Genomic DNA, 25,078 nt, shown 5'->3' with positions numbered 1-25,078 from the left:
ATCTTGGAGAGACACTTATTTCTTCATTAAAGATTTTCAGAATTCATCTATTCTGCTCTCTCAAAAAAACGTTTATCAACCTCTTTCCACAAAAAGGAGTAACAGGCAACTGATGAGGCATTACTCCAAAACAGAGATTATTCCAGAAGAGCATGTCATCTGTGGGCATACACTGGCTCCATTCTGAGTTCCACCAATTTCCTTTGGTTTTACCTCTGCCAATTCTCCTACATTCAACCTATTTTGCTTTAGCATCCCCATCAGGTACATGTCAACATATTCAGCCATCAATTTTTTATACTTTGTAGGCATCATCAGTGGAATACAATAAATTACTTCTTTAAAGAATTCAGTAACCTTAAAACCAACCTTTTCTATATGTATACTTCAGGAAAACCTCATAATCCTGTGAATAGAATCCCTGCAACTTTATTTCATTTTTTATCTGTTTTTCTAAAGAATCTATTTTTGTTATACCACAACACTTGAACCCAGCCTTCAACAACTCAATATGGAAAAAAGTCCCCGAGAACTGGAAGAGTGCTGCCTAACCCAGCCCTAGCCCACTGGCACAGCTGTGCCATCCAGGCAGTTGCCATGCAAGTAGCCCAAAAGGGGCTGCAGCCAAAGATGTCCAATGGCACACAGGGCAGTTTTCAGAGGATGAGAGAACTAGAGGAATTCAGGTATTCTGAAGAAAGGAACTTACAGGGGAATGGAGGCAGGATACCTGCAAGAAATCTTCCTAGTTCTTTTCCATCACATGCTTCTTCTTTGTAAAAACTAGAGAAATCTACTCCAGTCCTGTACTCCCCTGACTGCAGCACAAGGCACTGCACACTCAGCAAGGGCAGTGCAGGATCCTCACCAGCCAGGTAATGAAGGTCACAGCAAAGGCCAAACACCTACTCAGATACTGTGGTAGAGACACGACTGAAACCTTAACTAGCATTAAAAACCACAGCAGATTTCAAATCAGAGCATTTCAAATCACAGCAGATCAACAAGAACTGGCAACATCCCAAAACTCTTCCTACTTAGTTGTACTGCCCACACACAGGTTACTTTTCATTTAATTATTCTTCCTATCCTGTGAAAAAATGGTTTTGTTCTTGGCATTAAAATTAACAGCAAGTAAAGAATAAGTATCTGTGAGTAGCTGAGTGTCTTAGTACTACTGGTTGGCTTGATAAATAAATTGCTTTAGAATTACCCTCTTCACTTGCTCCCTTTCTGATCAGAACATGACCCATCACCAGAAGATACAAGTATTAAATCAGTCCAAGCTTTCTACAGTGAACAATAAAAGCATTTTAAAATCAGGGTGTGCTGCTTCTTTAATGTAACTTCAAGTCTTGCAAAATACAGTCCTTTTCTTTGCATCCATGCCAAAAAGCCATGTTTAAACCAAACCCCTTGAGTGTGCATATAATTACAAATGAAGGACTCCAACAATATTGCATGGCATTTTCGTTCCAGCTGTAATCTACAGGTGATCTACAAGGCTAAAGGAACAATTTGGAAACAAAACAGGCAATTTACTATGGGAGAGGTTTCAAAACAGCTTTCAAAGTCACAGCTACCAAACAGTTGCTCAAGAACTAGGAACTGCGCAGAAAGGTCCTGCGGAAACCACTCAACTCTAAGTGGTCTGACTTTGGAAATCAGATGACTTTAAAAAAACCCCAAACTTGAAAGTTCAACTTCTAATGCGACTCATGAAGCCTGAACACTTCGAAATACAGAGCTCTAGGAAAAGTCACCACAAATACATATTCTTAAGTACTTATGGTCTATAGGAGAAAGAAATTTTTAAGAATTATGACTTTGCGTCTACTTGGGTGTTGGTTCAAATCCCGTTTCCAGCGTCATTTCAATACAACAACAAAAGAGGGATTTCCTGACTCAGAGTTTAGAAGGAAGACACACTGAAAAATAACTATTTGTTCCACACCTCATATACACTAAAGCAAAAACACACACCCACTACTTAAGCAAGTGTAATTATATTAACAAACAGACAGAACTACAATTCCACAATTAAGACTTTCTTTAATTGTGAGTTACTAACCACAGTGGTATTACTTCTGGAAGTTTTGTTTTCTTAAGCATCTGACTTAAACATGTACTTTCCTCCAAAAAACCCGAACAGCAGAGAAATAGAGAATCCTCTCTGGATTTCAGACAGACTAAATATTTATGTCGGGTTCTCAAGTGTTTCAACAAATGTCTTATACTTGAAAAGATTACACAAGATTATGAAGGAAGCAGGCTACCAAGGCAAACTTGACATTTTTTTCACTGCTGAGCTTTAATGCTTCAGATGTAGAATCAGTTGCTTTAAACTACTACTTAAATGTCTTACTTTGAAAGCATCAAGAATGGAGCTCAGTTAAATGTATATTTCTGCTCACTTTATGTCATATCCTGAGAGGAGGTGCTTGTGAGTTTTTATTCTGCAAAACCAACTTGTTCCAGAAGCAGCATGACAAAAACTACTGCTTAGCCTTTGAGAATATAACTAATATGAAAATGTCTCATGAAGATGAAAGACAAATCAATGAAAACTGATTAATAAGGAAAACAAAGGGCCATCTCAGTCTTCCATTTCTCAAGAAAAGTTTAAACACTAACAAAAGAATCAATACAATTTAGAGAAAAGAAACAGAGATAGAAATGTCAAAATGTTTATTATGGCTAAATATTAAAGAGTAACACCAGTTTTTATTAAGGTTTACTTTTCAATGATTCCTAAAACATTTGATATAAAAAATGTATTTTGACATCCTCTTTTTATACTTGTACATGTGTAGTTCATAATCACTTCACCCATTAGTAATATTTAATGTAAACATAACACCTGGAAATCAGCAACTGTGCTTTACAGAAAAAGAGCTCACTAACATTACAAGCCTCAGATACATCAATCCTACCAAGTCCTGACTCAAAAGAGCAAGTTACAGACAGACAACTGTCCACATGGGTCCAAAGCAATGCCACCAACCAACTTAGCTCAGGAGGAGAAAACCTGCTCCAGAAACCATTCTCTAGGCTTTTCAACAACTACTAGGCCTTATGCATGCTCCCATTTAAAAACCCACTGTCCAACTTCCCTGGCACAAAGAAGAGCAGGAAGCCACCACACACTGCTATTAGCAGCTCCATCATTCCAGGGCAATGACAATAACTGGGGAAATACACATTGTATGTATTCCCATTCATGCTTTAGGCACAGGAAATGTTCTGCAAAATTATTCTACTTCCCTGCAAAAATCCTTACTGGAAACAACAGATCTGTTTGATGCTGTACTTACTACTTGCTCAGTCACAAAAATCTTACGCTGTTAAACTGAAAACAGAATTGCTTCTACAGCAGCAGAAACACACACAATAGTATAACCATACTGGCAAATTCCCCCCAAACACTGCTCCGGTCAATTTTCATACTACACATTCCAAAGACCAAAAAGTCAGATATAACGCTATGCATACCTATTAAGTTTAACTGATAATTCCAGACTAGATGTACAACAGGAAAACAGTTTCTATACAAATGCATTAGCTGCAATATCAAACCTCATGGACACCTGAAAAGAGCTGGACACAGATCCCAGATCCCAAATACGATTTGTTTTCTCTGTTGTACCTGTTTACCAACCACAAGCGTTGTTTTTCTCTTTTTGCCTCTCAGAACAAATGGGTAACACACTGACTACCTCCAAATAGAGCAGAACCAGCAGATCAGTAGTTGTGCAATCTGCAGTAAAAGGTAGCCATGCACACACGACTCTTAGTAGTAGAAAGACCAAAAGAATATTTTAGATCATCTCCAAGAGAAAATACATCCAGTATTCTTATTCTCCCAGCACTGACCATACGCAGATAAACACTACATTCTAACTTTTAAACTTTATCAAGTAGATTATAGATAATTCCATTTGCTATTACAGATTTGTATCATTATGTCAACTAAAGACTTCAAACCACATTAGAGTACACTACCTCACAGGATGAATACAGCAACAAATAATTACAATCCTAACAATCTACTTGCAGATTACATTACAGTGTTTACCAACATAAGTGATCAGTAATACACAAACTATTTCATCTTCATATTTAAAAACACACACATTTTTTCACGGCATACTATTGCCAGGCACTTAATTTTGAAACAAAAAAATTTCCCTACCCCACCCCTCCCCAAATGTCTCCAGAGTACTAAAAGATCAGCTACCATTTTGTTTAAACATTCACTTTCAAGTATCTGATTTCTATACTTGGGGGTCAAAAGAAGAGAAGTAGTGGCATTTTTAATTTAGGAAAATACTGCCACCTCTCCTACTAAGCTTCCAGACAGTGGCACAAATTTCCATGCAAACAAATGAAGTCTTAGTAATAAGCACAAAAATAGTAAAACTAGTCAACATCTCATTTTCAATCTAATTTTGGAACAATTTTTCTTCTTCCATTTTCTACAACTTTCTTAAATGTAATTGCTTTAAACTGTACTACAGGGAAACAAGAGAACATTGAGGTAATTTTGCAGAATTTCTCCAGTTGTATCACATCCCTACGTCTACCACTTATGATGACAGCTTCATCCCTTCCTCCTTTTTATTACCAGTAGATAGCAGAAAACCAGATTTTACTTTATACTTAACAGTTTTGTACTAAATAACTACGTACTTGGATGCTAGACTGTAAAGGAACCTGTCATCAAGTTCCAAAAGAAAAAAGCAGCCCTCAAATTTTAAAATTCTAGCTCACTTTTGTAATCAAAAGAAAAATATATATGACCTATACAATGAGTTTGCACCAATTTGCCCTTGATTTCTAACTGTCATTAGTACTGTTATGTTACATGCTACATGCACATAAAGCCTGCACAAGAAATCCATTGCGTTGATGACAAAACAAAGCACTATCAAGCTAGCCAAATTACAAAAGATAGAACCAGATAACAAAGTGACAGATGGCTATTATAAAACACTTTCTAAACTATTATTATTATTATTTTGCTGATTAGCATGCCAAAACAAGGTCACATATCCAGCAGCATCAGTTACACATGAATGTACCCAACTTTACTAACAGTCTATTATCATAAAAGTACTCAAAAGAGCAAGAAAAAAGAAAGAAATGAGATTCCCTAGCAGGAAAGATGACAAATTTGGGTCATCACTGAAGCCTAAATGAACTGTTCTGAATGGTATTATTCATTCAAACTAACAATAATTTCCCATTTATTGTAGTCCAGAGGGAACAAACTGTTTACATTTGGTTTTCTCTGCAACCATACAAACTAGAAAGGTTTGTTTAAATTAAAGCTTTGATTTTGCAGCATAGTTTTGTGGCCACAGAAAGGCAGGACAGACAGGATCCTACTGCCTGGTTATACACAAGGTTTGCCGTGTTGCACTCAACTATAAAAATTTCTTTTTTATACAAAAGACAATCAAATTCAAATTACTTCAGTCATACTTGCAAGTAGCATTTTAGACCAAATCCACACCAAACTGTTTTCCTAAGACCATATGAACTACCATTTATTCACCATTTATTCACCTCCTCATTAACTTGTGGACCAGACGTGTTCTTTTTAACCAATCTAAATTTATCAGTCCAGCAGGGGAAGATCCATGTTTTCTCCCGAGATCATGCAAAACATACTTACATCATCATCACAGATTTTAAGAACTATGTCAAAATAGTTCTAACTATCAACACTCAAAACAAAGAAAGAAACTTACCTACTACCATGAGCGTGAACTCAAATCCTCTCTTCACAGACTTTCGGTAAACTTGATTTGGAAGATTTGCAAACCCCACATATCCTTCAAGGTTCTTCTGTTGCTAAAGCAAGAGATATTTAGGAAAAGAAAAAGTTAAAAGGAAAGCAAGTAATTTCTTAATTGGCTTGTATTCTTAGTTAATGAAATGTTCACTTCATTTTCACATTTGTAGAAAAGCACTATCTACCCAACCTCTCAACAGCCCATGCTGTCTACATTCAAGACAGTATAATGAACTGCAGCAAAAAATACAAAAAAAATTTTTTTTGTCTGAATGGTCAGAAAAACTGGCACAGAAACTCAGGTATACTAGGAGTATTTTGGGCAAATGCAATTGCCATATTATGCCTGCACAGTGAGCATGTGCAAACAAATTAAAACATAATCAACTTGGTACCAATGCCCATTTGAAACACAGGCCAGCAATATGAATGCACCATTCCTGTACTTCCAAGTCATGGTGGTACTGCCTCAACATGAAGGGAATCAACTTGAAACCTCTGCTTCTGTGTCACTCAGCTGGAGGCCTCCATGTTAAACCCAGACTTACACTAATGCAGCATGCCTTGCATAAATTCTCCATACAGGTAAAACTTCAGTTGCCTTGTACTCTGAAAAACTTACCCAAAATAGTGCTTACTGTGAAACAAGAGAAGAATTCTGGATGTTAGCCATTACTTCTTCTCACCACATTAATGAAAATGTTGGAGGTGCTTAAAATGCCTCCTCCTCACTGTACTAGACCCAGCAATCTTTCAAAGCTCAACTGTGCTACCTTTACACCACTCTTCCGGCACAATACTACAACTGTTTGTTTATTAATACAGCAGCTCTGAGGATTGTCTTGTGAGACTGGGCAATTTAGATATTTTACAAAGATTCTGAAAACACTTTCTTGAGACAACTGTCTAGTAAAAGCAACACAAGGCACTGCTTGTCATGGAGCAGTGATTTCAGCCTTTAGGCATTATGTCCATGCAAAGTTGAGAGGATGTCATGTGATGGTGGTACTGCCTCAGTTTCAGAGTTTGAGAGCTGTACATAACCACACAGCTGAAGTGCTGTCTACAAGTTCAAATTCCACTGTCTAAAATTATCTTTATGAGAACAGAGGAATTCTAAAAAATAATTTGTAAAAAATTTTCTCCTGCAGGCACTCTTGGCTCAGAACTTCTCTGTATGGGATACAGTTTGGTTAATTCAAGTTTGGTATGTGGCTGAGTCATTTATTTTGAAATTCTTTCTTTCTAAAACTGACAGAATAAGTTCAATGCAGTAATAAACTCAGAATTTTTAAATTAAAAATATTTCTTTAATTAAAGCAAGGATATAAAACCACTATCACCTTTAAAGTATTGAATGCAAGAACTAACCTCCTGGCAATCCAACAGCCCTAGTCAATAAATGGACTCTGTGTTTTAAGTCACCCAACTGATTTCTCCATTTGGCAAATAAACTGTTAATCTCAAATAAAACTACACCATTGCAAAGACTAAGTTAGAGGCTCCAGTTTAAATACTCATAACGCAATAAATGTTATTACTTCCCTAAATGTAGGAATCTTTGTGTTGTGTCATCAAGGAACTTCTTTAAAGAAGCTTTTCGTTTCAATATAGCCTCTGGTGCAGCTATAATCTCATCTGAAAGGTTTTAAAGTATTTCAAAAATCAGCCAGGAATTTAAAATCCAAATATTTGTATTAATTTTCCAATCCATTACTGCATGTAAGGAATGGAATTTATCACAGTCTGAAACCCTGAGCTGGAGCCAATGCTTCAGAGATATTACATGACATCCAGGTCAGTGCTGTTAAAGATATTAAAGGGCTCCTTAACAGTGCAGGTCCTTAATAACCATTAAGGATGTGGAACTCCTATTCATGCTACCAGATATGAAATATCTAATCACAGTCAGACACTCCTAATAGTTCCACTCCTAATAGTTCTACTTGCCACCTGCATTTTTTAGTATCTACATACCTTTTAATGTGTGTCATGTTTACCAGAAACAGCTCACCCCCTCATTAGCTAATTCTTTTGCTTAAAATAATGGGTTTCCATATAATTCTTGCTTTGAACTAAAGTTATTTCTCTTCCTCTTTATAAAGAGCTCCACACTTCAGATAGTTTTACCCCTATGAACTTCTAGATCACTGAGTATGAAATGCTAAAAAACAATAGATGGCAAATTTTGGGTTGTTTGCTTTATTAAGAGAGTCTATATTAATTACACCCACAATTTTAGATAATGAAATAAAAATGGTAGTAACCAGAAAGATGAAGATGTACGAAATGTTACACTGGGCATTAAAGCTGTGTTTAATGTGAGCATTTGTCCTCAGTAGGAAAAAGCCTTTTAAAAAATTGCAGCTGGATGCCAGATTCAGATTTCTGGTACACCAATTAAAACTGAAGATTTCAACATACGGGTTTTTAAATGGTTGCCTTTGTTCATAATTTGCCACTTCGAAAGAGACTAAAACAAATTAGGAATTGAATTGCTTTAATTCCTGCAACAGCTTTTAAAAGAACTTAGTACTTTTTTTGGTAAAAGAGTTGACTACCATTGTCTTGAACATGGTGCCAAATGAGATCTCATGTTTCTAATACTTACAATACTTACCCTTAATACTTACTTCCCCTTAATTTTTACCCCTTCCTGATTTTCAACCAGCTGCTACCTAAGCTCAATTTTTAGTTCATCTACTTAAAACCTAATGCTGCTTCTGTTCCTACATTAGCTGTAAAACATCTGCATCAAGGCAATACTTACAGCTACTTTGTAAACAACACGTTTCCATCATTTTCACGATTGAAGATATCAAGAGAATGCATCCAGAAGTAGTCCAGTAAAATGATGAATATGAACCATTGCAGCAACGAGTCCATGCAGGTGCAGTCACAATCCAGAGAGAGTAACAGGGGCAGTGTGAGAAAGAAAAGAAAAGAAGAAAACGTTACTTACATTTGATCAAAATAACTCCCATCATCCCATAACAGTATTTTCCATCTACTATGCTTAGCATGCAGCATTTTAAGCAGAATCACAGAATGGTTTGGGATGGAAGGGGTTGAGGAACATCCACTTCTAAACCTCCTGTCATGGGCATGCACACCTTCCACTAGGTCAGTCTGCCCTAAGCCCCATCGAACCTGACCTTGAACACTTCCAGGGATGGGGCATCCACAACCTCTCTGGACAATTGGTTCCTCACCACCCTCACAATAAAGAATTTCTTCCTAATAGCTAATCTGAACCTATCATCTGTCTGTTGAAGGCTATTTCCCCTCGTCGTCTCACTTCATACCCTTGTTAAAAACCTCTCTTCGCCTTTCTTGCAGGCCTCCTTAATTGACTTTGTTAGTAACCTTAATTTAGTTTGGATTACACGTAAGTCAACCTAATTTCATGGTAATATACTACCTGAACTCCAGCCCTTTAATGATCAATACAGGTGGCTATACAATAGCTCTTTTTACTTCAGTTATTCAACACGGTTTTGTTTGCCATATGCTACCTGAACCTGTAATGGGTTCAGGGGTGTTTCTTCTTCTGAGGTGTTCACTAGAATATGTAATCTCATCTCACCACACTACTGCATAGCATCTTTATTTTAGCGTGGAAAAGGTAGAAAGACCAAAGCCATCATCTCTGCAAATGTCTCCCAGGATTCTGTACTTCTAAGTCACTTTACACATTCAGTGAACAGTGTCAATTCACTTCATTTGCAACACTGAGCATTAGAGCACTGCTGCAACCTTGGGCACAACTGTCATGGTTCAACAGCCAGAAAATAAAGAACAAAGCAGGGAGCACAAGCTACGTGTCTGTTCAACAACATCTAACTCTGTGTGTGACAAGAGGTCTACAACCCTTCTCCAACACACCACTTACAATACCTTAACTAAAAGCTGTATCACAAAGATCCTGTTTGTCACTAAACATCTTCCCATGCTTGAGTATTTCAATACATTGATACTAAAAAAGTAAGTAAAAAAAAAATCTTAATAGCACATTCTAGGCCAGCAGTTAAGATGCTTCTGCATCTTAATACCTAAATTTTAATCAATCCCATAGTTCCAGAGTCTGAATTTATTTTTAAAAACTCTACACTGCGATGCAAACTGCACTTCAAAGTGGAACTGAAGTCTCGTTCTGCTTTTCTACCTAATGCAATATAAGCTTTCTGTTTTACAGCCCCCTTCATGGTCTATCAGCACCCAGAGCCATACCAGCTCAGCACACTGGGTACACTGCTGCTGTACTCTTCTGAGAGGACAAAAAAGCAAAGCACTGCTGATCAATGCCAGTCCTTCTCTGTGCCTCGCAGAAAGGAGGCACAAGATGCTCTGGGAGTAAGCTCCCTTTGTTTTGGGAGGAAGACAGATGTATATGCAGCAGAACTGGAGCAAGCTGTACAGGCTGGAACATAACTAATACTGCAGATCCCACAGCAGTCCCAGTACTCCAAGATTTTAATATCAACCACCCTAAGTAATACATTACTATCAGGTATCATGTTGCACATCACTGCTTTCAACTGTGAAAGAAAGTAACTGTCACTATAAGACACAAAAGAGCACAAGCACACTACCTTCTCAAGCTGAAGGAAGAAAGAGGAAGTTTATTCTCTGACTCCAACATTTATAGTTTTCCAAAAGTGACAGCAGATTGGAGGGTGACAGTGACACCTCTCCAATGACACTGGTTAAACTATCAGTCTATCAACTTTCTCCTCCTCCATAAAAGAAGACAAAACAATCAGTTGTTTACAGAAAGTGTCTGAGAAAGTTCACCACAAGAATGTCAATATCAGAAGACCTAGAAAATCTTAAAAAACCAGAGTGACAGGTAACATCATCAAGCACCAGTTCACTGAGTGCACACAGGTGCCTCCTTCCCTGGACAAAAACAGTACTATTTGAAATCCTATCATCCAGCAAGAACAGCCAAATGGGTCACACCAAAGTTCCTGCCTTCATCAGTGGCCAGAAACATACATCTAAAGTAGCACATACAGCAGAATAAACAGCAGTGTTTCTCTTAACACCACCACAGTCACCAAAGATCCACCTCGCAAGCATTTAGGATGGGCTGTTTCTTCACTTAAACAGCATTTGACCTATTTCTCTTCCACGCACACTCTTCTTATCACAAAAACAGCATCCTCCAAAGTCTCTGCAGCAAGAACTCCCTCTGTACATTGTTAAAAGGATGACTTTATAATTTCAAAATTACCTCCTGCTAGCACAGTAGTATCTTCATTGGAAAACAGCCCTAATCATCTAACGTACTGCATTCAAAAGAAGCCATTTCCTATCTCTGATTGCTCCTGCTGCTCTGACATAACTCTACTCTAGCTCTGTACTCTTTTGAGGAAGCCAGGGCAAGAGCTACACACAGTATCCAAGTGGCAAACACAGATCCAATGTCTGATCATGTGCTATCTCTTACTCTCTCATCCTTTTATCAATTCCCAACATGTAACTTATTTGAATCCTTCCAAGCACTGAGCTGATGACACTGTGAACTGTACACAAGACCTCACTCCAGAGCTCTAAAAAATGTTCACAGCTTGTCACTGAGCATACAGCACAGCAGTCCACATGTATCACTTTACATTCATCCATGATGCATTCCAGCTATCGTTGTATATCAAGTCTTCTAATATTTTCATCTTCTTGTAGTTGTCAGCTATCTCCAATCTAACTCAGCACAAATGAAGGCAAGCCATACAATTATAAACTTGGCCTCAGATGACTTTTAGTGCATCCACTCTGTGTACTCAATGTTGCTTTAATGTACGTCTCCCTCAAGCAAAATGTCACAGCCCACATAAACCAGCTGCAGAGCTGGTGTTTTTGGATCCATCATCTGAATCAATGAATTAATAGCCAGCAGCAAACTGCTCTAACTATGCAAATGAGTGAAAAGAGAAACAAGGCATCAGTGGCTTCCCAAGTAGTTCTAAAGAAGATCACTGATATTAAAAAAAAAAAAAAGCAGTTTCTTTTTAAATAAGTCTGTCATCTTCATTATTGCCCAGACACTGTAATTTACACTTCTCCTTTATTCTGGGATGACTGTATTCAGGAATGATAAATTTGAAGTCATTCTTCAGATATTACCATCTGGGCCAAAAGATGAGAGCCTCTGGCCTAAGGTCCAGTGTCTGACAAAAGAGCACACCTTATCCCTCTGACTAAAAGGAGATGGAAGTCCAAGGTGAGCTAAAGACATCTTCTACCTCTATGATGTGTGACCTGAGAGTTCAGCTCACACTCAACATGGGTAAGTGCAGCTTCTGTGCACTGGTAGCAACCAACAGCCTGTAATATGATGTTATGAAAACTCTTTGAGGATTTATGACATAGCCAAACTAGCAGCAAATATTAATGAAGACAGCTGGAGAGAAAATAGAAGACCAAACAGAAAAGCAGTGTGACATCAGGGAGTCACTGTCCTTTCCAATCCAAGTTGGCTTTAGCGCATCTCAATCAAACTTACTCTAAGAGAAAGAAATACTTATTTTTCCTGTAGTCACCTCCTAGGAAATACTGCTTTTAAAATTACTCAAGAATATCACAGAAAACAAAAAAATTGTTGAAATCTGACACAACACAAAGTGATAATAGAAAGGGCAGATACCCTCTGCATTTGGCATATGATAGCAATGTTTGTCATCAACAATGAAAAGAAAAGCTGATCATTCTTCATGCATTTCACACAGCAGGAACCAGGAGCATCCTCTGAACACTTTTTTTCTACAGTTTACATTTGCTATGGTGTCAATTTATTTTGGTAAGGTAACTAGATGTAGGGCAAGTTTTCTTTATACACAATTTACTTTACTCAGTGCTGCTAAGACACAAGAATTTGCACCTGCTCTAACAATTATTTGAATTAAAATAGTATTTTTAGAACTTTTAGCTGAATTTCTGCAAATCCTTTAGCCACAGTATTTCTATCCAATATCCTACCACCATGCTGTGAGTATGACCAGTTTGACAGTTTCTGGTTCTATGCATAGTGACTGGTCTATCAGCATTGTTTACTTCTATCTCCTCCACTATGCCTGACATGGTAACTTTTTATTTTCTTCTTTCTAACACTGCTAGTTATTTGAAGTCTCCACTTCAATACAGAGAAGCCTCCAAAACTTGTAAGAAGGCCTTACCAACATCTTCAAAACCCCTTTAAATTTTCTACAGTTTATCTAACGTTGCATTTTTTCAACTTCCCAATACAGAGGCAATACATAAAACAAGTAAGACATCTCCCCATCTTGTCCTCCCACATCTCAGAGACATAACTGCACATCTTGCAACTTACAGTTTTTGTTACTGCATTCTTAAAATAGAGGCTTCTGGTAGTAGTATTTAGTGTAATAATGCTTCTATAATCCATGAGCACTTGTTAAGATAATATGTAGTACCTCAGCATTGACTTTTTTCTCTGCAAAAACCCTTAAGATAAACACAATCCATATTAAAAAACAACTAAGAGAAAAAAATCCAAAGAACAAAAGAACAAAGTATGGAAATAACAATATAAAAGGGAAACTCATCAGATCTATTTGCAAAGTAAAACTTAAGCTGAGCATCTACGAACACGTTTGTCCTTTCACTATTCAAAGTAAAGTAAAAATATTTGCTGGGTCAGTAACATCTGCTGTAATCTGCATGGCAGAAGTCTAGTACTGATGGAAAGGAAATGAGCACTTCTATTCCCTCAAAGAGACATCAGCTGCAGCCTTTCTTCGCAAGACAACAACTTGAGTTCCAAGTGTGAACTGAGGGTATGGCCCACATTAGATAAAACAAAAAATAATTCCATAAAGGACTGAAAAAAAGAAAATCCTTTCAATGCATAACCACAATTAAGAAATGAGGATGTCTTTTGGTCTCTAGTAGCAAGCTGAAGAAGTCAATAAGTGCTAATTTCAAGCACTGATCCACTGAATGCACTAATTCAACTGTTCCTCAAAATCACACTGGGCATAGTGAGTGAGCAGGTGAAGAATGAGCTTTAGGCTTCCCTCTTTTTTTCCATACCAGACACCATCATCTGGCTAATTAAAAATAGTGCTGAAATACATGTGATGTCTAAGAGCAAAAGGACTCTGCACTAGAAAGAGTAGACAGCATAATCTGTCTGTTGAGCTACAGGCAGCATGTCCAGGAGGAAAGCAGAAAACTCCAAAGAAAAACAAACAGGATGCTGTAGGCACACTACTGATGCTTAAGTTCTCTAGCAAAAAGAAAAATGAGAGACTTCAGAGCCAGTGTGCAATAAATATGAACAGCAGCTATAACCAACACAGCCAGTGCTGCACTTCTTTGAGCAGCCAGAGCGCAAGAAAGCAGACAACTACAGGGAAATTAAGCCAGTTAAGCATTAACTAATCGTAGTTATAGAAAGGGCAGAGAGGGAGGAAAGTTGTCGAACTATAAAAGCAGGCCTGTATAACTACAACATACAATATTAAAAAGTTCTACTCATGATGACTCTACAGAGTAATTCAGGCCAGCCATACATGTTGACAATTCTTTGTAATAGTTCAACCTCCACTAGAATTAGCTAGGCAACTAATTCCTTGAAAATAAAGAAAACCTTTTTTGCATTTTAGATGAAATTTTAAAGTACAAAAATACTATTTTAAAGCTGCTTGAGTGTGGATTTTCCCTTTTATTCTGGCTTTAAAAAACTCCTTAGTCTGCCTGCAGAGAGCAGCACACAAACCACCATCACACTTGCATCCAACTGAAATGACTGACTAGAAATCACATTTGACAGTGAAGTGACCAATTATCTTCCACTCTATAAAGTCAGGGTCGAAATGAAATGGCAGCTGGGGACCTCGTGTCAGGAACGGCATCAAGCACACATCACTTGGTGCATCAATCACCACCATTAACCTCCCTAACTCTTCTGCCTCAGTTTTGCTGCCCTTGAATGTTTATTGCAATACAAACACTGAACCAAGGGCTGAAGATGAAAGATACAAAAGAAAAAAAAAATTTAAAAGCACCAAAAAAACCCAACCCAAGTATGGAAGATCCCTGGATACAAAGCCTCCAAGGGAAAAAAAACACTGAACACAAACAAACAACTCCAACAAGAATGAAAACAAACTATCTGCTATTCAACTAGACATGTCTCATGTCTACTTAGCTTGTGGATATTTCCCAAAAGACATGTAAATAAAAGATTTTAAAATAATTTTAAAGCCCCCAGAAAAACCCTACCAACCAATACCAAAATGGTGGCATCTTTCAGACAGTTTTATCTTGCACTACTTTCATCTCCTATGACATCAACTAAACTATGGTTTTGAAAAGAGACATTTTTAAGGAAATGGATATTCTCCCCCAAGTAGGTCAGTGCCTCCACATGGAGTCCATTTCGAGAGTCTCACTTAGCACTTAAAACACAGAAGGAAAAAGTACAGTAAGTATTGAGAAACAAACTAACATGCCTTGCCACAATGTATCATTTAGTTCCTTTGTCATATCCTTTTTCAGTTCCTTAATGTTCACCCTAACATTGCATTTTCCTTCAAAATTTGCATACAGATGGATCAGTTAACTGAAAGATTCAGCAGGGGATGATAAAAAAATCCCCAAAATTAAAACCAAAAAAAACCCAACAACCCCAAAAAAACCCTAAGAACAAACCCAAACCAACTGATTCCCACACCAAATCTCTGGATGAAGCAGCAGCAACAGCACAGGTCTCTCATATAAGCCCAAGCACAGAAGTCAGCTTCTCAGGAAGAGTAGATTGCTGCAATCCAGCTGGCAGTATTTCAACCAAGGGACTCTGAAAAAGGCTTTTGCAGGTGTGCACTGTGCACTTCCTTCTGTTCAATGCTTGGAATCCCCACAGAAGTGAACTCCCCAGCAGCACATCCCATTCTGCCTCCTCATCAAGCAGCTGTAAGGATGGCAGGACAAGAAATAGCATTATTACAGTTCTAGCCCAAAGGGTTACTATCAGATCTAGTAAAATTTCTTGAACATGTAGGTGCAGAAATGCTAATGAGAGGTGAATCATTCATGCAAAAATACTCAAGCACATTCAACATAGTCTAAATGAAGTGTGTTCCCCTTAAAGAGAGAAATTACACTATTTCATCCTGATTCTTCTGTTAACATGCACAATTCTCCTTTGAGAAATAACAAGGGTGAAGGGCTTTTATCATACATTTCTGCACACTGGGTGCAAATCATTCCAATATGGAAGTCATCTGGTTTTCTGTATATTCATATTTTCCTATAGTAGTTTCTATACTGAACTCCTTATCCTCTGCCATAGAGAAGCTTTCAAAAGTCCTGCTGGTTTCACCATGGCAGATTTTTTGAGCTAAAATTCTAAGGCACATGTCCCTGCTCCCCCTATAACAGCATATTTTAATGATACCAAAACACAGAATTTAGGCTTTTTAATTACAATTTTCATGATATGCTGAAATCATATTTTTTTCAATTCTTCTACTACAAGGTTCATCAAACCTTGAGAGGAGTCCATAGGGATATTATTACATTACTAATACTTGGAGAATTTTACCTTTTAACTATTTCCACACTGAGTTCTCTATTTGGAATATAAAGAATTCTAATGAGACCAAGATGATTTAAAAAAGACCCAGGTGTTATTTCAAAGAATTATGCCAAGTCAAGTATTAAAAACCACTTCATGTGTTAAATTTAGATGTTATGAAACACAGCTGGCTGGCTGCATTGTTTTTAATTATCTTTATTTTTAAGCTAGAGAGATACCACAGAAAGATAGCTCCCATTATAATTACTGTGTAAGGAAGATAGTAAGTAAAAGTTCCAAAGGCAACTGATACAAGGAATGGTCCATATCTACAGTAAAATTTACCATCCACATTTAATATTAAGACTATTACAATATATAGTTGATAAAACTACCATTCATCTGTGAAATAGTTTGGCATTTTGAAATCCCAAAGATTTATTTCATTTATTCTATGTCAAAGATTTAATTTTTAATTTGGTGTTTACTGCAAATGCTTGTCAAAGAGGAAGGCAACACATCTGACAGCAACCAGATCAGCAGCAGCCAAACTGCTTTGGATGACAGAACTAAAGAGGAATAAGGAGTGAATCCGCAGCTGGACTGCAAACCATCCCAGTGATTAACAGCACCAAAGCTGTTAGTTTCTCAACTTCCCAAATCGTTTTGGTTTTGGCTTTAGGGAGGAAGCTGGCTGTGAAGAGCATGCACTACATGGTCCAACATGTACACCAGCTGAGCAGCTATCCTGCATGATCAGCCCTGCCAAATTTTCAAGTGGGAGTTAAATCCTCTCCACACCTTGCTGCCACACCAGAGTACTCAGCAGGCAAGATGCACAGCCAGAAACACGATTCAAAGCACAGGAAACCCAGGATCATTCCTGATGCCCACAGCCACAAAGAACTAAACATACCAAAAAACAGTCACGCTTACCTAGGGGACACTGGATGCCTTGCAGGCACATCACAAGGCCAGGGGCAAGTGAAAATCATTCAGCAACCAGATTAGAGGCAATCCATTAATACTCCTTTGCAGAGGCTGTGTCTTAATCACTATCAAAGTCTTCTTCAAATTAACTCTTGCATGTGTTTGAACAAACAACACATCAGTGACCCTTCATTACTAATGTATATTGTATATAATAATGAATATTACATTTGACTGTCAGTATATTACTAATATACTGACATTCATATAACTTAACTTGGTCTGCACAAACTGCTGAGCATTAATATGATTTTGACCTCCCCAGCTGAAAATTTCAACTGTTCAGTAATTCTAAACAGAATAAATCTCAAAACACCTTTTATAGAGTCCTTGTTATTAAAGACATGAAAAGGAACACCACCACCCAGCTCAAAAATTAACTTGCTAAATGTGAAACTGCTGGCAAGGAAAAACTCCCTGCTGAAATTCCCAGCCTTCCTTGCCAAATTTTTATGGGAGGAGGGCTCATTACCCCTACCTTCTCCTCCCTTCAAGCATCTAGTCTTCAGCATTGTTTTGAATTCGCAATATTTAGCCATTTTTTCTTTAACTGATTGAAAAGGAGATTTATTTTTTTATTCACAATCCTCAATTGTACAACAACCACATATTATGGTTTTTGCCCCAGTCTCTTTAAGGTCTTGTTCCTCATTGTTTCAGTCTCTCAGATAGAAACTGCAGGTTCTTTCCACTGCTCTGAGAACTTACTGGTTTGCAGATGCCCACAGAATTGCAAATAAGAGCACTGAAGGTCAATATTTGGCACAGCTAACAGTAGGAGGTGACTCCAAACTTCAGTACCATACTGCAGCAGTTTGCAGTCTATTCTCCTCTAAGTTCTCCCTCAACTAAATGCTACAAAAATAAAGAACACAGAAGGCAACAGGATGGCTTCCTTCCCTTTACCCATCATCAAGGGATTACTCAGACCTTGATTTCACACCATCTGGCAAAGCCTCCCAAGAAGAAACTAAGATAATCTTGAATCTCTTGGTTTGTTAATTCACCTTTACTAACTACAATAAGGACACGCTTGCTCCCAGAAGCAAGGGATGGAGAGAAACAAGAGGATGGGTTGCTTGGCATCAGTCTACTTTGGAAATTTTCACTGTCCAAATGTGAAAGCATTAAATTACATTTAAGCCAGCATCTGGAATTTTACCACAGTGCATATTGGTAAGATCACACATTCAGAAAAACCTCTGCTGTCACAAAGCTTCCAGAGAATTACATTCCTCCAGCAACAGCTTTCAATGCCTCAAAACTGTCTTTTTTTTTCCCTTTTATAACAGGAAGTCAGCTAAAACTGTGGTACCACCACAGTCAGGATTTGGTCATGACTACAAGACCCTCTGCACTGTGAGATTTCTGCAGCCATCACTAATGAGGGCCTCAGTTTTGCAAATCACTCTAGAAAAGTCCTAATGCTAATATAGTACTATCATAAATGTCATAGGCAATGATTCAACAGCCTGTAATAAAAAGCCTCACCTCACCCATTCAGTGATCAAGAAGCGAATGACAGGAGCTGAAACAAAAGCCATTAAACCTTGCCCACTTGTGTTTATCCTCGGGTAAGTCACCAGCTCTCACCAAGGGGAGAGTACTACATTCTCAACCACTAGCACTAATTCCTCCTACAGGATATAGTCTTCCTCCATCCCTATCTCCACCATTGGCAGAGTGGAAATAAACAAGTTGTACAACGAGATCAACTACCACGTATCTCTGCTGCCTTGGGCACACCAACACAGCAAGTGCTGGCCTACGTTAGGATTCAGTGTTTGGGTGGGAACAGCACATGAAGCTCTCCTCTCTTTGCAACAGTGCTGTGTCACACCAGTCTAAAGCACACACTAAACCAAGGCTGCATGCAGTTCTGTACTGCCCAAGTGGTCAGCTGAAGTTCCAGCTCTTGCCTCGACCCCACCTGCATTTCTTTTTCCATGCCAACACTTTTGTGACCACATGGTATGAAAGGTTCAGGCAGCTCAACTAATAGAAAGAAAAAACATTTTGAGGAAGAAAAACAGGCAGACCCTGTGAGCTGAGCTCCATGAACTGACTCACTATTGGGCTGAAGAGGCATCAGGGTGGGCAGAGCAGCAGAACTGCCTCCTTTCAAGCAGCTGGCCTAGATTCACCCAGGAACTGCACCACCAGGGTGAGCTCAGGCTGGCCTCCTATCAGTTCTGATAAGTGCACATCGAACAAGTGAGATTAGCTCACACACCCAGCTGAAAACTACTGTACTGTAAGGTTAACTTTCCATTACATCAGCAAGCTCATCTAATCACACCACCATATGAACACTGCAAGTTTTCATACACTGTGCATAGAAAACACATACAATCAAGATAAGATTTTTCAACTGCAGTGCAGTTACATATCAGTCTAGGTTATAAAATCTTATGGTAAAGCTCTTACAAAAGAACAAAAAGGAAAGCAGAGGACACTGCTGGGCACACTAGAATTTCCTGCACACTGTAACAGAATTACACATAAATGAAATTCAAACACTGCAACTGGCCAACACTGGAAAAGGTTTGATTTAAGCTTTATGTTAACATTAACTTAAGTATTCTTGGCAATTCTGACCACCTCACTATGTCAAGTTTCATTTTATTTAAAGTTCAGTATGAATTATTACATGAATGGTCTTTTAAATGAACAAGATATAAAACCAGGCAATATTTAATGCATGATTCTTCTAAGAATCTACCTGCCCATAATTCAGTGACGATCGTTGGTAGCAGTACCAACCTTCATGCCATCTTACATTTTTCTCAGCATTAACTCCAATGACCTACAATGCTTTTTCAGACAAATGTCACTCCAGAAATTCTGCCATCAAGGACTTCAGCTGCCAAAGGTTTCTTTGTAATAACATCACTGTATGATAGGCTGATTTCTGCATATATTGAGACTGCTTTGATTAGAATTTGATAAACTACTACTTCAGAGTTCAACATTCACCAACAATGCTGAAGAACACACCTCATATACCTAGTTTGTATTTCTATTTTTCTGGTCATTCTCCTATCATGCTTTACTCCACAGCACTGGAAAGAAGCCTCATATGGGGTATTTTCTACTTTAAGAGTACACTTCTAAAGACCACTGTCATCCTCTGATCTTTTTCATCACACAAAAGAGCAGCCTAAAGTAATTCTTCTTTTCTTCAGGTCTCACATATTTTCTGAGTATGATGCAATCTTTCCATTTAAAAAACTCTATTTTAAAAAGTGTCAGACCAAAACTAAGTTCTGTATCTTAATATTGATCCCTCTAGAGCTACAATGTGTCATGGGAGGAAACAATCTACCTAACGTTTTAATCAATCCTCCTCCTGGTTGTAAATCAACACTTTAAGTATTCAGATTAAAAAATAAGAAGCACACAACTATTAATAGCATTAAATAATAAGAGCAATAATAGCAATAAGCAAAAAAAAAAAAATAAAGGCAATTAAGAAAAGCTCTATCTGGAGATGTTATTTTCAATGTTGACCAAAAAAATCTTCTGTGCCACTAAGAAATAATTCAGTTCTATTTTAGCTTAAGTGCTTCTGAATGTAACACCCAGAGTGATATTGTTCAGCAATATTGCTTCCAAAATTTTCAAATGCATACTGCGCTATCACTGCGTTAAATGACAGAAACGTGGCATGAAAACAGTCACACAAAGAGCCATTTGAAAATAAGATACAGAAGTATTCTGTTCCCCATGAGTGGCTTTAAGAAGGGCTGCTGGGCAGCGACTGTGAGCAGCAGCCCTGCCAGCCCCTGAGACCAGCAGGCTCCTGTAAGGCACATTTGACGCGTGGAATTGCACTGATGCACAAAAAGCAGAAGATTAAATGGCTTTTGGGGGAAGGAAGTCCAGGACATACATCAGAGCAAGGTTTAGTCAGGTGTGTTTTATGTTGCTCTAACTCAAACTCTGTCAAAAGGAAAGTGGATACATATTGGCTTCTGAAGTGCTTGTGAACCTACTGGCTACTTTTTGATTTTTAATGTAAAGTAAGGAGGCCACGGCTTACAGGAGTTTCATAGCCACATCCACACAATGAAGCCACTACCTGGTTTCACAGGGCTGCTGCATTAAGCTAAAGTCATGAAAGTAAATACTGACCTGATTGTTTCCTATTTAAAGCCCCCACATAATAGAAAGGAGTCACCTGATGACATTACAGAGTTATCAGTATGCAGCCATTAAACCAGGGCTGGAAAAAAAATTGACTCATCCCTGACATGAAACTCACTCTGGCAAGGTGAACAGGAAATCACTGGTTTCTGTGAGCTGAGTTCCTGGCCCCTGCAGTTGAGAAATGCCTTCATCTCCTTGTGCCACCATCCCCACCTCTGCAAGACATCTACTCCACAAACATCAGCTCAAGACGTTCAAACCCTCCCAGGGAATCGTTTGTGACTGCCTACAGTTTAACACTACCCCAAATTTGAATTACTAATTTAAACGAGGCTTTACTAAACTACTTAAATGGTGACTAAATGCCATTCTAATTACAGAGCACACATTTGCAATTAACTAGCTCATTTCAGGAGCTGGAGCACCAACTTAGAGAAAACAGAACGTCACTCATACATACATACACATCTCTGGTCTAGACAGGTTAAGTGAACAGTCTGGCAATAAACTGAAGCTAAAAATGTGTCATACTACCGTCCTCTCTCCTACACCTTCTCAGAGGCAAATTTTTCTTCACTGACTTTATGCTTAAAATGGGGTTTTGAAACTGCAGCCATTGTATTTGTAAATCTTTGTTGTCTTAATGGGTATTTTAAGGTAGTAATAAAAAAAACCACCACAGCAGCACTGAGTTACTAGAACTGAAGAAAATAAAGCACACAAAGTATGAGCCTGCCCCATGAAAGAGACCAAATATCACTAAGCTGACAGCCAGTTAAAGAAAAAAATCCTGCTGTGCACGTTTAGACATTTCTATGCAAGAAAAAAGCAAAAGCTCTTGTATTTATATTACAAAGCAGACAAAACTGACCTTTAATTTCTGCACAAGATAAACAATCAAGTTTTTATCCATTTACACAGAAACACACATGCACCCTGAGTACATATCTGAAGCACTGTTTCAACTGAGACCAGTTACTTGTCCTTATGGGTAAGCAGAAGGAAATGCTGTGAGTTATTATCAGTGCATGGATGATACGCACAGTTCTTGTTACATCTGCTTCAATTTCAAAATTACTTAAGTAACAACCCTTTCTTCCATAGTAGCAAACACAGAACAGGTGACGCTCTTGGATTCCAATTCATGTTTCAACACAGATAAGGCAGTAATTAACTTTAAAGCAATGGCTTCTTGAAACCCACTCTCCTAAGGTAAAAAATTTCTATTTCTTGACTTTTGCTATTTGCGAGTCAGCTTAAAAAAAATGCAGTCATCCAAAGTCAGATTGAATTACTGCTCTTACGTTCACAAATCAACAGCTAAAAATGCCACAAACTAAGCAGGTATCAAGTGAAAGATGCTAAACACTACGCAAAAATACATCTTCCCTTATTTCCTAGCATTTCAGCAGGTAAAAACTGTATTTCATATACAGAATCATAAAAAAGAAATATTAGTTTGATACCTCAGTGAAAGTTTTAGACATAAATTATCATTTAGCACTGAGCAGCTATTACTACAAAAAAAAAATCTCACTTCCATAAGAAGGTATGGTCTGCCTTTTAAGCCCAGATACACAGCAGTGGCCCATCTAACTTTCATGGGAACTAAACCTCCATATTTTACATAAACTGACATTTTTTTTGGTCAAGATATTAATACAGACCATAGATATTTCTGCATGTAGAAGCATTTCTTTCACTGAGCCCAACCTGACGCCACTGTCAGTCAGAGGGAGATTACAATGGCCAGGAAAAAACATTCAGTGAATGGGTAGTTCTGACAGTCTTCTGTTCAGCGATATTTCATCTGCAGGAGGCGGCACACAAACTGCACGCAGAAGATTCCTGAACGCTGTCTTCTCTAGGAATTACATTTGCACATAACTGGTTCAGCGTGAAGCCAACAACTTCACGCTAAAATAAGTTTAGCTGCTTTTCCTTAAGTCGCCCATTAAAACAATCTTCGTGCGTAATCGCCCCTTTTCCCAGCCACCCTCCTGAAACACTAAGCACCTCTCCAATTGATTCTGCAAGACTGGTTCGCTAAGCGAGTGGATCAAACAGAAACAGCTCAAAAAAGGCGTTTCATGCAGACTCCCGGGGTAGCTGCTCGAAAATTGTAATTTCTACTTTCTCTTTTTTACGAACGACCGGCCGAGGACCCCTCGGGCTGCAGGGGAACGGGTTGGGCCGGCGGGGCAGCGCGGGCGGGCCAATAAAAGCCAGACCCAAGCGAGATGCACCCCCCAAAAATGCTCTAGAGAAGAAAAAAAATGAGAGGAAAAAAAAAAAGGAAAAAAAAGCGGAAAAAAAGGCAGGAGAAGGCAGCAAGCGAGGCGGGCAGGCGGCTGGCGGGCTCCCGCTGCCACACACGCTCCCACCCGCACACGGGCGCCCCCTTCCTTCCTTCCCCCTCCTCCCGCGATTCCAGTCCCACCCGCTCCTCTCCCGCATATTTGAAAGGCTGCTTTAATTCCTGCAGCAGCAAATTCCTCCCTCCCAAATTTGGGCGCAAAAGGAAAAAAAGGGGAGGAGGGACCGGGATGGAGGGGGAAGGGGAGAAAAGCTAGGGAGAAGAAATATCTCCGGCATTCTCGCCGCCCGGCTCCCCCAGCCCCGCGCAGGCATTATACAATTTCGGCGAGGCAGGAAGTGACTGGGGGGGTGGTGGGGGAGGCGGCGGCGAGGGGGCTGGAGCCGCATCTGAGGAGGAGGACGAGGAAGGCGGGGGGCGGCCAAAGGCTCGGGGGGCCCCGCAGCGGGGCCGCCGGGATGGGAGCCTCGGCGGTGCCCGCTGAATCCCACTCTCCCCGCGCCGCCCCTCAGCCCACCCATCGCGGAGACCCCACGGCCGCAGGCTCGCACTGTCACGGCCCCCCCCGCCACGCCTCGGCCCCGGGCTGGAGACTCACCCATGGCGCTGGCCGGCGGCGGTGCGGCTGCCGCTGCTGACGCTGGGCTCCGGCTGGCTGCTCGTCCTCCCGCCCTGCCTCCCTCAGCCGCGGCGGCACCGAGCGGGCCGCCCCCTCCTCCCCGAGCGCCTCCCGCCAGCCAACCCGGCGGCGATTCTCCAACGCCCCCTACGCCGATTCCGCCGAGGGGCCGCGGCCCTTCCGCACACGGCGCCTACGCGCTCCCGCGGCCGGACGGACTTAGCGGCTCCGCTCCCGCCGCCGCCTCTGCCTGCTCCTCCTCCTTCTCCCTCACCGCCTCCGCCCAGCTCCTCACACGCTCCCCGCCCGCCTCTCCGAGCACACAGCGGCTTCCGGCTCAGCCCCTCCGCCCGGCGCGGTCCCCACGTCTCTCCCCCGCCCCTCCCAGCCCGGGGTCGATCACGCTGTTATTTCCTCCCGCGCCGCGCCGAAGAACACAGGGACCGCTCGGAGGCCATTTTGGAACCGGGCGCACCCTGCGAGAGCGCGCCGGCCGCACGGCGGGCTCTGCCCGGATCAAAGATGTCCGCCCGGCTTGACGCACGGGGCGAGGCGGTCGCACCGCCCCCGCCTTGCGCCGGGCCCATGCTCGGAGCGGCACCGCTCCGTGCGCGCCTGGCGGGGCCTGGGGTGGGACGGGCTGGGGCCCCTGCGCCGCCCGCGGCC

General features: G+C 40.1%; 1 protein-coding gene across 3 annotated transcripts in view; it reads right to left on the bottom strand.

The window, feature by feature from the left end:
* The window catches only part of SEPTIN7 (septin 7), a 79,327-nt gene extending 54,570 nt beyond the window's left edge, over positions 1-24,757 (bottom strand). Inside the window, exons 1-3 of one of the 3 annotated variants that reach the window (XM_030943633.1) lie at positions 24,392-24,757; positions 23,548-23,549; positions 5,754-5,856 (exon numbers count right to left, since the gene is read on the bottom strand). In XM_030943633.1, the coding sequence (XP_030799493.1) occupies positions 5,754-5,856; positions 23,548-23,549; positions 24,392-24,395 (109 nt within the window). In that variant the 5' untranslated portion in view covers positions 24,396-24,757. Of the gene's footprint in view, positions 1-5,753; positions 5,857-8,567; positions 8,573-23,547; positions 23,550-24,391 lie in introns of all 3 variants that reach the window. The other 2 variants (XM_030943632.1, XM_030943634.1) reach the window with 2 other exon arrangements.
* Positions 24,758-25,078: the final 321 nt, after the last annotated feature.

This window comes from Camarhynchus parvulus, chromosome 2 (genome assembly GCF_901933205.1).
Source record: "Camarhynchus parvulus chromosome 2, STF_HiC, whole genome shotgun sequence".
Taxonomy (NCBI): Eukaryota; Metazoa; Chordata; class Aves; order Passeriformes; family Thraupidae; genus Camarhynchus; species Camarhynchus parvulus.
The sequence above is the reverse complement of the archived record's forward strand: the minus strand, read 5'-3'. Positions and strand labels throughout refer to the sequence as shown.